The 13,882-nt window shown below is 37.1% G+C and overlaps 1 protein-coding gene across 2 annotated transcripts in view; it reads right to left on the reverse strand.

Moving 5' to 3' along the window:
- The window catches only part of Faf2 (Fas-associated factor 2), a 293,787-nt gene that overhangs the window by 123,497 nt on the left and 156,408 nt on the right, over positions 1-13,882 (reverse strand). The window contains exon 5 of one of the 2 annotated variants that reach the window (XM_090404808.1): positions 13,431-13,460. The exons of the other annotated variant lie outside the window; for it this stretch is intronic. Coding sequence (XP_090260934.1) covers positions 13,431-13,460 — 30 coding nt within the window. The remainder of the gene's footprint in view (positions 1-13,430; positions 13,461-13,882) is intronic. 2 annotated transcript variants of the gene reach the window in all.

Raw genomic sequence — 13,882 nt, forward strand, 5'->3', positions numbered from 1 at the left:
TTTTGGATTCGACGACAAAAAGAATGTCCTTCATTAGCAAATGCAGCCTTAAATATGCTAATTCCTTTCACATCTACATACCTTTGTGAAACAGCATTTTATTTCCAATCATTATTGGTAATTAAAAATAAACACAGGTCCTGCTTATCAATGGAAGTATTGGAAAGAAATCTAAGAATTGCAGTTTCAATTATTTCACCTGATATTGACTTTGTGTAGCAGTATTGAAACACGCCCATTACATTAAATTGTTATGCAACTTCTTTGTTTTTAATTTTTACTTTGTTTATTACTAATCGTTTTACGTTTCATGTGCTTGTACTGCTAACATATAATAACAATATATCTATCTATATAAAAATATAAGATGTGCCATGTCAAATGTGCATGTATATTTGCATTTGATTTTTGCAATATTCGCTGTGTATGTTTTGTATTGAATATAAATACAATAAATATTATAAAAATTTTTGTGAAATTTTTTTTTTCCGATGGGGGCCATGAAATATTTTCATTTTTCCAAAGTGGCATTTACATCCACAAGTTTGGGAAGCACTGGTATAAACAACAGAACTCCAGAGCATAACTGACAACAGAACTAATGTCCTTGCATCGCATCCTCTATGAGACAGATAACCACAAAGTAATTTAGAGAAGTCAGACTATCCAGGTCTTAAAATGACAGTGTCCCAAATCTTTGGTAAATTAATGCAACCATACTTGTGGTTAGGAGAGTACTTCATAGCTGATGCTGATTCTAAAAATAGCCTCTCAGACTATTTCTTGAAACTGAGCGACTTCAATACAATAAAGATGTTTTCCTCCATCTGAACCAATCCCTACTTGCCATACAGATCGTGGATGTAATTTGTGTTCTTCAAGGCAGATGTTAAGTGATCTACCAGTCTGTCCAGAGTAGGTTTGCTGAGAATTTTGACTATTTTTTCTGATGTACCCTTAATATATGAAATGGGAATGACTTTGCTGTAATTGTGTGTTGGGAAGATAGGGTGCATGCAATATTTTATCTATTTTATATAGGCTGTAGTCCTTGACTAAAAAGGTGTTGCAACATTCACTGAGCTTGGTTTCAAGGGGTGTGTCATTTGAAAAAATAACATTGGTTTGAGGATACCATACTGGTGGGAAGGGTGATGTGATTGTTTTTATGTAAATACCTCATTTACGCCACATAAATTTGTAGTAACAGCTTTGAACAGCTTTTCTCTTGGCACTTTGCCTATGCCTTTTCCAGATATACAAAACTTAAAATATTGATCCTTTTTACTAAATAACTTAAGAAATTCACAACATATACTGGAATATAAATTAAAATAAACTTTAATATATACTTCCTATATTTCGGCAACATCACGTTGCCATCTTCATGGGAACACAAGATTAAGACACGTGCACACACAGGCACTAAAAACAGCAAATGAGGTCGAAGAGAGAAAAATACTGCTTTTCCTAAAGTCTTGATAGTGCCCCCTAGCAGTCTATATTGGGTATTCTTGACCGTTGGGCTGAAGTTCTCAAATTTGAGAGACGTACATCTTGAGAACTTCAGCCCAACGGCCAAGAATACCGAATATAGCCCGCTAGGGGACACCATCAAGACTTTAGAAAAAACAGTAGTTTTCTCTCTTCGACTTCATTTGCTGTTTTTAGTGCCTGCATGCACATGTTTTAATCTTATGTTCCCATGAAGATGGCAACATGACGTTGCCGAAATATAGGAAGTATATATTAAAGTATATTTTAATTTATATTCCAGTATACGTTGTGAATTCCTTAAGTTATTTAGTAATCATGTGCAACCAACATATAAGTCTTTCTACGAGAATTTATCCTTTTTATACTGCCATGATTTCTTCACTAGGTTAAACTTGTTTTACTTCTAACTCAGCTCTCAGATCCATAAAATAAAACTGGCTTGAACACTGTCCTGTATACTGTTAGTTTAGTGTACTCAAATTATACTCATAAAAACTGAATAAGTGAATACATCTGGTATTCATTTACAGCTTTCCTGTTTAGATCCCCAACAAGGAACAACTTTTTCTTTTTTTATTTATATCAGCTGCCTTCTCTAATGGCTTGAAAAATTCCTCTGCTCTTACTTAGCACAGCCTATTACCTAAATAGACATAAACAAGTGGCATTGTTTCAATAAGGAAATACTGCGAGAAGGCATATTTATTTAAATTATAATACCGGCATATTTAAATAAATTATAATAAAAAAAATAATCGATTCGTCAATTATTTTATTATGGACGAGAACAAAAGCAAACAAAGAACACTGGATAATGGATTACTACAAGGGTCAGTTCTGGCTCCCCTCCTTTTTAACTTATACATCGCAGATATGCCTCATACAGCCTCTAAGAAGTTTTGCTATGCTGATGACATTGCTCTAGCCACCAGACACACCAATTTTACTACAATGGAAGATACACTAACAAACGACCTTGCAGTCCTAGATGAATACTTCAGCAAATGGAGATTATGCCCAAATCCTAGCAAAACACAAGTTTCATGCTTCCACCTGAACAATAACCAGGTTAACAAAGAACTCATGGTCTACTTCAACCACAAACTGCTATACTACAACAGATTCCCGAAATATCTGGGCATCACTCTAGATAGAACACTATCTTTTAAACCACATCTCATTAACACAGCATCCAAGCTAAAAACAAGAAACAATATACTGCAAAAACTATGTGGAACAACTTGGGTGCCTCAGCAACAATGCTTCGCTGCACTGCTCTTGGCTTCGCTTACTCTACAGCTGAATACTGCTCACCCGTATGGCTGAACAGTGCCCATGTGTATTTGGTTGATGCCCAGCTTAACACCACTATGCGCCTTATTTCTGGAACTGTAAAATCAACCCCAACCTACTGGTTCCCAGTGCTAAGCAACATCCCACCTCCACACATCTGCAGAACCAACTTTCTTCTACATGAATACAGCAAAATCATGGAAATCCAAAATCTTCCAATCCATGAAGACATCCCACCGCTAGAAATAAACAGGCTAAAGTCAAGGCACCCTCCAATCTTAAAGCAAAAAATCTTGCAGAGACAAGCTTCAGCATGAAGGAGAAGTGGAAAGAGTCCTGGTGTAACACTTCAACAGGGATCTTCCATGAATTAGTGGACCTAACACAGATACCTTCGGGTTTTGACCTACATCGGAAAACTTGGTCTGTCCTTAACCGAATCCGCACCAACCATGGCAGATGTGCAGACCACCTTTACAAATGGGGCATGATTGCCTCACCCAGGTGCGACTGTGGATCACTCCGCCAGACAATTAATCATATTATAGCAGAATGTGTCCTATGTGCATATAATGGAAACCTGTCAGACTTCATCCATGCTACACCAAGTGCAGTCGACTGGATAATCAACCTAGACATTCAGTTGTAGCCTATTCTTGAGTGTCTCTTTTATGACTGTATTATGTCTTCTTATTGTACATATGTCTATTACTATGTCCATATATATTAAGGATTAATGTAATGTAACTTTTCATGTGGTTAAATAAATATTTATTTATTTAGCCATACGCTAAATAAATAAATATTTTATTGTTAGTATAATTTACACGAGTTTATTCCAGTATTATAATTTATTTAAAAGTGGCATTTATCAAACTCCATTTTGATGTTTGCCCACGCCACTCTATTCAATACTGCCTTTAGTTCAAAGATTATCTTCGTGTTTGATGTTGAAGGCTATAGCTACTCCTTCCTTTCCCTGATCATCTCTGCCTGAATATAATAATATCTTGTTATTATATTCAGGATACCATTATTATTTAGAAGAATCTCACCTGATTTTGTCTTCTTCATTTCAGTAAGACCAAGTATATCAACGTGGCACTTCTCTGACATTTCAGCCAGTTCCATTTCTTTCCTACTAGATAGCCACAATAGTATGGATATCCTAAATTCTGCTGATGTTGAGTTTCACCATCAATAAAGTAATTATTCTTAACATGGTTGTAGCCTCAATAATTTTTTGAAATGAATGCTGATCACCATGTAACATTAAAGGAAAGAATTGAGTTTCAGTTTGTTCAATTAGCTGACTTTTGACTTCTGGCTTAATAGTAGTAGAAAATAGGCTGAATATTATCATCATCATCATCAAATTCCTGCCATGTACCCTCAAGGGGTGTACAGGATATGACAGTACTACATGAAAAAATTACATCATTACTAACTTCCTATCTACAATTTTCCTCCAAATCAGTCTGTTACTTGTCAAGACTCCAACATTATCAGATCTTATATTTCTATCGTCTAAGGCACTTTGTACCGTATCAATCCACCTATATCTTGGTCTTCCTCTGGGTCGTTTTCCTGCCAACCTGGCAGAGAACACTTGTTTTGCTAATCTTTCCTCTCCCATTCTATTTAAGTGACCATACCATCTGAGATTAGCTCTGCTAACGCATTCCTGGATGCTGACAATGTCAAGTTCTTTCCTAATATCCTCGTTTTTAATATGATATTGCCATTGATGCCATCTGTTCACGCCTCTAATCTTTCTCAGGACTCTCATATCTGCGGTCTCTAGTCTTTGGTCAAGTGTTTTACTTCTGATCCAGCTCTCAGATCCATAAGTTAAAATTGGTTTGAACACTGTCTTGTATACAGCTAATTTAGTGTTCCGACTAATTTCTTTCTTATTCCATATGAATTTATTCAATTGACTTCCCACCATACCAGCTTTTTTGATTCTGTTGTCTATTTCTATATTTAGTTTACCATCTTCAGTAAAAATTGTGCCTAAGTAGCTGAAATGTTTTACTTGTTCCACAGGTTCTCCATTCACAACACAGTTGACATTTTCAATGATTCTGCCTATTTTCATTGTCTTTGTCTTTTTATTGCTGACCTTCATACCATATCTATTACAACAGCTATTCAATTTAGTCAGAGAATCTTGCAGACTTGTAGCGGATTTATTTAGAAGTATAACATCATCCGCATAAAGCAAAGAGCTGACATTAACATCTCCCATTTTGATATCAGGTTTAATACCACATTCCTTCATAATGTGATCCATATAGATAATGAATAACAGAGGGGATAATGTACATCCTTGTCTCACACCAGATTTAACATTAAACCATCTTCCTCTACTTCCTTCAATTCTAACTGCTGAACTCACAACTCAAATAAAGACTAAGTATCGCTTGATATAATGCCCCATTGACACCATATAACTGCAGCGTATTGAATAGCTTCTCTCTTGGCACCTTGTCATATGCCTTTTCCAAATCGACAAAACTTAAATACAGAGCTGTGTTATATTCCCATGCTTTCTCGACTATTTGTCGTAAAGTGAAGATCTGATCCTGACAGCCTCTATTTGGCCTGAATCCAGCTTGTTCTTCACCAAGCTTTTCTTCCACAATTCTTCTCAACCGTTTCTCAAGTATACTTGCATAAATCTTACCAGGACCACTCAGTAGGGAAATACCTCTGTAATTCTCACATTCAGTTTTATTTCCCTTTTTATATATGGGTACTATGAGAGCTCTACTCCAATCATCGGGAATTCGTCCCTCTGTCCAGGCTTTCTGAACTATGCAGTGCAGCCACTGTAAGACTCTTATACCACCATACTTCAGCATTTCTGGTCGAATATCATCTACTCCTGCTGCCTTTCCACATTTCAAGCCTTTGATGGCTTTTTCTACTTCAAGTATGGATATGTATTCCTGACTGCATGCCTGGTCAGTGTTTTTTATCACTGTGCTGTCATCACTGCTTGTTTCATTTAGCAGTTTTTCAAAGTAATTACTCCATACTTCAAGGATATCTTTTTCTCCTGTTTTCATTTCACCTTTATCATCTGTAATTCCTTTTACAGCACTCTTTCCTCCATTTCTAAGCTTCTTCAACAACCTCCAGAATATTTTGCCACCTTCTTGATATTTATTTTCTATGTTCTTGCCAAAGTCCTCCCATGACTTTTGTTTAGCAAGTTTTACACACTGTTTAGCTTTCTTACATTTGTCTCTGTATTCTGTAAGAGTAAAAGCTGACTTATTTGCCAGGAACTTTTGATATGCTTTCTTCTTTTCCTTCACTGCCTCTTTAACTTCCTGTGTCCACCAGGGAGTTCTGATTTTTTTATCCTTGCACACAACCTCACCACATGCCTCTCTGGCAGAATCAATCAATGTTTCCTTCAGAGTTTGCCACTGAATCTCCAAGGTTTGATTCCTGTTCTCAAACTCTTTCATTTTCTTTTCAATAATATTTCTGTATTTTAGTCTACAGTTCACATCTGAGAGCTGCTCAACTTTTATTCGCTTTAAAACTTTCTTACATGTTATTCTTTTCAATATGAAATTCAATTTTATCCTGCTCAAGACTAAATAGTGATCACTTCCAATTTCAAATCCTCTGTACACTCTGGTGTCCTGCACCAGGGAGAAAACATCACTATCAACAATAACATAGTCAATGAGACTTTTCTTATTCCTAGCCTCTTCTCTCCATGTGAATTTGTGCACATTTTTATGTTGGAACATGGTGTTAGTAATAACCAGTCCATGTCCTGAGCAGAAATCCAACAGATATTTGCCATTATTATTAGCTTTGCTCTTTTCTCCAAATTTTCCCAAAATATTTTTGTATGTCTCACAATCATTTCCTACTCTGCTATTTAGATCCCTATTAACCTATTAACCTTCTGTGGGACCATAGGCACAAATAAGTCTCATTGTCCAGTTCCCCATTCTCATATTTGCCCACATTATTCTACTTGAGACTGACTGCCATTCAAGAAGATTAGCCTCGTATTTTGTGTTGAATACTATGGCTACTCCTTCTTTTCCTTGATTGTCATTGCCTGAATATAACATTTTGTATTTATTGCTCAGAAAGATCTCACCAGTTTTGGTCTTTTTTGTTTCAGTCACCCCTATTATGTCGATCTGGTACTTATCTAATTCCTCAGCTAGCTCCATTTCTTTGCCATTCAGGCTTCTTACGTTGATAGTACCGATCTTTAACTCTGGTGATGTTGAGTTGGGGTTTGTTTTCAGATTTGTTCCAGTAGCTGACTTTTCGCTGTTTGCCCTGGTTCCCTGGCGAAAACAACGGGGGCCTTGTTTAACCGGGCGACGCCCCAGCCGGCATGAAATTTTGTCATGTTGTACCATCATTTTTTATTTTGGTTTAACCAATAAGAATACAATTTGGTCGGCTAAATCCCAAATTGCCAGCCCATCCTCGTTCGTTCAGTATCAAAGGAGATACCCAACAGGGTGCACCACGAGAAGGTGAGGATTGGACATTAGGTCAGAAGCCCTGGTCGGTTCTCCGCATTCCTTTAAAGGCTATGTGGAGGTCTCCTCTCAGTTATACAGCTTTGACGCTTAAGCACCCCTAGGCTGAATATATCTTTATTAAATACAGATTATTAAGGATGTCGGGTAAAATGTACTGGCAACACATTTTAATGGAATGGACAACACACCTACTCTCAATCAAAAGGTTGCAGATTCAAATCCCACCACAGACATTTGTGAAAGCCTACTCCGAATGATCACGTATAGTGCCTTGAATTTATAAGACTTATATTTGACAAGAATAGTGAAAGATTTCTAATTTGAAGCATAAGTGAACCATGTTAATTTCATGTCTATAAATTGTGTTTTTATGGATGGTTTGACTGTTTTCCAAGATGAAAAAACTAAGTTTCTATGAGGAAAACCTGCCACCTTCATATGAGCTAGCACAAAATTGGTATCTATAAATAATTTTGCATAATTTACATAATGAATGAAAGTTTGTGATTTAGAAGGCTTATTTAAAATAAATAAATAAATAAATCCTATACCATGGTTACTATCCCTTAAGGATAAATAGTTACTAGTAGAAAGATTAAAGGTGTTGTGGTAGATACTACATTTTTTTGCTAAGGCTTTTGACAGGATACCCCATAGAACACTATTACGCAAATTGGAGCAGATGGGAATGGATATTAAATTGGTAATATGGATAGGAGAATGGCTCAGGGAGAGATACCATAAGGTGGTGTATGGAGGAGCCGAGTCCAAAATGAGGCAGGTGACCAGTGGTGTGCCTCAGGGCTCTGTGCTTGGGCCAATGTTGTTTAATTTGTATATAAATGATATAGGAAATGGCTTAAAGGGAGATATTCAGTTGTTTGCTGATGATGCAAAGTTGTGTAGTGCAATAAAAGCTGATGTTGAAAGTTTGCAGGAGGATTTAAATAAGCTGGTAAAATGGGCAAAAGAAAATGGATGTCAGTTCAATGTGGAAAAGTGTAAAGTCATGCATTTTGGGATTAAAAGATTACCAGCTGTGTACTACAGCGATGGAAAGGTACTCCAAGAGATTGATGAGGCTAGGGACTTAGGGGTATTGGTAGATAGGGAGATGAAGTTCAGAGGACACATTGCTAAGGTGTCCAAGATTGCACATAGGATTACTTGGTTGTTGAGGAACACACTGACATCCAGAGATAAAGAGGTTATTATTCCCCTTTATAAAGCATTGATACTTCCACATTTGGATTACTGTGCTCAGGTCTGGTCACCTGGATTCCTTGGAGATCAGGAGGCTGTGGAGAGGGTTCAGAGAAGAGTGACCAAGTTGGTGAGTGATATAAAAAATACTCCCTACATTGATAGATTGAGAGCTTGTGGATTGCAGAGATTGGTTGATAGGCGAAGAAGAGGTGATATGATAGAAACATTCAAATTACTAAAAGGTTTTTATAGGATTGATGCAGGGGAAATGTTTCAGCTGTGTGATAGTGATGGAAGAACAAGAGGTCATCTCTGGAAATTAAAGAAGAGTGTGGTTAACAAAGGTGTCAGAACAAGGTTTTTTGCCTGGAGGGTGGTGAATGAGTGGAATTCATTGCCTGACTTAGTTGTGAGCTCTTCGTCTGTAAATGAATTCAAGAAGAGATATGACAGATATTGTTTTGCTAGTTTGGGTCTCCCGCGATGAGTCTACTGACTCCATGGAGATACCCGTAATAATAATAATACTATTTGAGAAGCTTTCTTCCAATTTGTTTCATGATTTCTCTGTGTCAAAAAATATGCATGTGCCAAAGAGATATTAACCAATCAAAAGGTTGCAGGCCGATGGTGTAGGAATTTTATAGATACTATTGCATAGTATTATCCAAATTAATCCAGGTATAATAGTATAAGCAATGATGCCGAGGTGCTGTTGTACTTGAACAGTTCATCTGACACTAACAAAGAAGTTTGCTTGTTTTCAGATGGGATTTTCATATTTCCACTGAGGGAATCTTGGAAAATTCCATTAGAAACTTGACAACTTGATTGGTTGAGTTGATAACCATATCCACTCTCCAACCAACATGCTAAAGATACCATGAATGTTTCTGAATGAATGAAAAGCAGATCAATTTATCTGGCATGCATGAGACTACCACCCTGCTTAATGAAAGCGTGAAGTGGCTGGGGGAAGGGAGGGGATCATGTTTAGTCTCAAGAGTAGGTTTTCTGGACTGTCTAATATTTAACACTCATTGACAGTCCTAATACTATACTCATACTATATACAGTGGTACCTTGGATTGCGAGTAACTTGGTCTGCGAGTGTTTTGCAAGACAAGCAAAAATTTTTAATAAATTTTAACTTCATAAACGAGCGAGGTCTTGCAATACGAGTATTACCTATACGCTTTGTCTGCCGAGCATCACGTGATCACAAGCCGCTCGGGATTGTGGGTAATCGACTTGCATGCTCGGTCTCAGTCGGCATACCTCATTCGTATAGTCATCATTCGTGCTAGCGTTGTGACCACATGTGTGTGCGTAAAACATTTTTTTATTTTGTGTCCAAATGTAGTGACTGTTCTTTATTAACTGTACTACAACAATGTTCCCAATGAAGAAAAGAGTTGAAAAGGTAGGCGGTAAGAAGGAGATGATTACGGTGGACATTAAGAAGGAAATCATTGGGAAGCACGAACAAGGTATGCAAGTGGCTGCCATCACAAGATTTTATAAGAAGTCTATGTCAATGATTTACACAGTATTAAAGAAGGAAGAAGAACTAAGGGGGCCAGATGTAGCAAAAGGAGTCATGCGAGTATCAAAGCAATGGCCACGTATTCTGGAAAATGTAGAAAAGTTGCTTTTGGTGTGGATAAACGAGAAGCAACTAGCAGGTGATACTGTGACTGAGAACTTGATCTGTGAGAAGACAAAGGCCTTGTACGCCAACCTATTAAGTAAACTGCCAGGCACGCCTACAGAAAACAAAGAAGGCTTCAAGGCGAGCAGAGGATGGTTTGATAACTTTAAGAGGAGAAGTGGCATCCATAGTGTTGTGAGGCACGGAGAGGCTGCGAGTTTGGATGCAAAGGCAGCTGAGGTGTTCGTTGCCAGTTCCAGAAGCTCATGGTTTCCGAGTGTTAACTGCCGCAGCAAGTTTTTAATTGCGATGAGACGGGGCGTTTTTGGAAAAAGATGCCAAAGAGGACCTATATTACAGCAGAAGAGAAAATGCAATGCTCGGTCACAAGCCCATGAAAGACCATCTCACCCTCTTGCTGTGTGCTAATGCAAGCGGTAATTTCAAAGTCAAGCCCCTGCTCGTGTATCATTCTGAGAATCCATGAGCCTTCAAGAAATGCAAGGTGCAGAAGAGCCAGTTAAATGTTATGTGGAGGTCCAACAGCAAGGCTTGGGTCACTCGTATGTTGTTCGTTGAATGGATTAACGAGGTCCTTGGTCCTGCAGTGAAGAAATACCTTTTAGAAAAAAAATTGCCACTCAAAGTCTTGCTGGTTATGGATAATGCTCCTGCTCATCCTCCAGGCCTTGAGGACGACTTACTGGAAGAATTCGAGTTCCTTCCTCCCAACATTATTCCATTACTCCAGCCCATGGATCAGCAGGTCATTTCGAACTTTAAAAAGCTTTACACCAAGGCACTATTTCAGCGATGCTTCAAGGTGACCGAAGGGACTAACCTTACCCTCCGAGAGTTTTGGAAAAATCATTTCCACATCATAAACTGCGTGAAGATCATCGATAAAGCATGGGATGGGGTTACCAAGAGAACCCTTAATTCTGCTTGGAGAAAACTGTGGTCTGATTGTATCGAGGGGTTTGCTCATGAAGAGGAGCTGCCAGCTGTCGATGAAATCATGTCCTTGGGGAAGACCATGGGACTGGAGGTGAATGAGGACGACATTCAAGAGCTAGTGGAGGAACATGGCCAGGAGTTTACCACCGACAAACTGATGGATCTGCATCGTGAGCAACAGCAAGAGGTTATGGAGGAGATCTCATCTGAGGAGGAGGAGGAGAAAAAGACGGAGACATCCCTCTCTTCAAATGAGATTAGGGAGGTGTGTAAAATGTGGGAAACAGTGCAAAATTTTGTAGAAAAGCACGACCCAAGTAAGGCTGTGGCAGTGCGAGTGATGAATCTGTTTAACAACAATGCAATGTCATATTTCTGTGAAATCCTCAAAAGGAGGCAAAAGCAAGTGTCATTGGATGGGTTCCTTGTTAAAGTCGCACAAAAAGAAAAAGAGTCAACAGATAGCAGTGATTCCGTTAGTGAAAATGAAAGTCGTCCTACCCAATACAATTACTGTAATATGTAATTGTATTGGGTAGTATATGTAATTCGTTGCAAAACTCAAAAATGAATATTTTTGAGTTTTGGAATGAATCATCTGAGTTTCCATTATTTCTTATGGGGGAAATATTTACTACTGTCAATACTTCATGAATTATGAATTTTCTATCATTTGGAAGCATTTAAAAACTTCAAGTTTCCCCATTACAGGTTTCTTTCAAGACCACAAACAATTCTGATATCATCCACAAAGCTTTCCTGTTTTTTTTTTTTTTTTTTTTTTTTTTTTTTTTAAAGCTTAAATAAGGTTGCTTTCACAATTCAGCATTCCAACTGTGAAGATGATACAAATTTAATATTTGGATTAAATATGCAAATTAAGACTCTCCCACAGCTTAGTCAGTATCGAAGATACTCTTTGGTTGTAAAGACTTGCGTTCGAATCTCACCTAGGAGCAATCTCAAAGTAAGGAGATAACTTACCTGTCTAAAGGATCATAATCAGGAATTTTCAAGTGAAAATGAATCAGCTGGTATCATATGGAGGTGACAGTTTTTTCATCCCACAAAGCAGGCAAACTGGTCAAGAATATACCCAATTCACAGACATGCAGACAAAGGAGATAGGATTAACTGCCTTATCATAAGCAGTAATCAGGTCTCTAAGAAGCCAAGTCACTTGACCATGAGAGGCCACTGAGCCTAACATGAAGGAATGATGGGATATGCAGATTAAGTAGCAATGCCAAATATGATGGCAGTAATGCTACAAGAACTGATATCTTTTTTCTTAGTTAACCATTTGCCATTATGTAAACAAGCAAGCACTACTACCTTCAGTGGCAGTAACACTACAAGATCTGCTCATTTTCACATTGCAAATGCACAACACAGGACAGCATCTACTGGCAAATGCAGTACTTTCTGACAAAATAAGGTCTACTTCCAGATTATTTTCTGTTGTAGTTGGACTTTCTAACTACTATTTGGTCTCCCACAAAAATGTTAGCTTTTAGCATGAGAGCAAAGCAACATAACTCAAAATCCATTCAAATATCAGTGAATTATGAGTGCAAGTTGAACTGCACTTTTCCATTCATTTTTAAGATGGACACTGATAACTATATCACATATGTTGTAAAATGCTTTATCTCTAGGTTATTATCCTAATGACTAGCCTTCAAGAGAACCTTTCATACTGAAACATTCTAAGATAAAGTGACAACCTCTAATGTACACATTGTCTATTTTATGATTCTTCTTCTCTCTCTCTCTCTCTCATCGTCAAGATGGGTTGAGTCCCACACAGATAAGGGCCTTCCACTTCCACTATTCTCTGTCCAAAAGCAAGCTCATTCATATGCCAACAGCTTTAAAAGTCCAATATAACTAGGGATTTTATGTCATGTTAATCTTGGTCTTCCCCTAGGTCTTGTACCCTCCATAGTGCCCGCAAATATGCAAAGAAGTCTGTCTGATTCCATTCGCACAATGTAACCAATGGAGTTGATGCTTTTAATGTGTTAAGAATTGTTGATTGAGGCATATTCAAATCTTGCAGCACTTGTGCATTAGTTTTATGTTCTATCCAATGAGTTATATTGATTTTTCTGAAATTTATTTTTCTGAGATTTATTTCATAATTAAAAACTATACCGACTTCACAAATCCTGATGCTTATCCCTCACATAATGTAATTTTCATTTTTTTATATATATAATTATATAAGAATTATATAATTATATTCTAATTATCTTTAAAATATCTTTGGAGAGAAATTACAGACTTACATCTTCGAGGATCAGGCCTAATAAGATTCACTGCAAAATTAAAGAAAAAAAAAAATTGAAATTTCAAAGAGTAACAGTAAATCAAATATTAATAATAAGAGATTAAATAATAGTAAATTGAATTTACTGTTATTTAATTAGACAACATATCTGATATTGATAAGAGTACAAAAGGTCCATAATAGAATAAATGGGAGAGAGGGATTGTAAATGCAGTAGAATAGTTTGACTAAGCGCAATCATTTAGGAATGAAAATATCAATCATATTTTGGACTAATAAAAAAGAAGTACAAACACAAGGCAGAATGGAACAATTAACCACTAGTTTTTCCTTATTTGAAGTGATCGATTTACTACCAATGAGGGATAATAATAAAATAAATTAAAGATACCAAGAAATTATATATTTAGTTTAATCCTTTATCCAAGTGTATGCAAACAAAGTTTGTGA

This window comes from Typopeltis vanoorti, chromosome 15, assembly GCF_054136105.1.
Source record: "Typopeltis vanoorti isolate ZY-2024b chromosome 15, IOZ_Tvanoo_1.0, whole genome shotgun sequence".
NCBI classification, from domain to species: domain Eukaryota; kingdom Metazoa; phylum Arthropoda; class Arachnida; order Uropygi; family Thelyphonidae; genus Typopeltis; species Typopeltis vanoorti.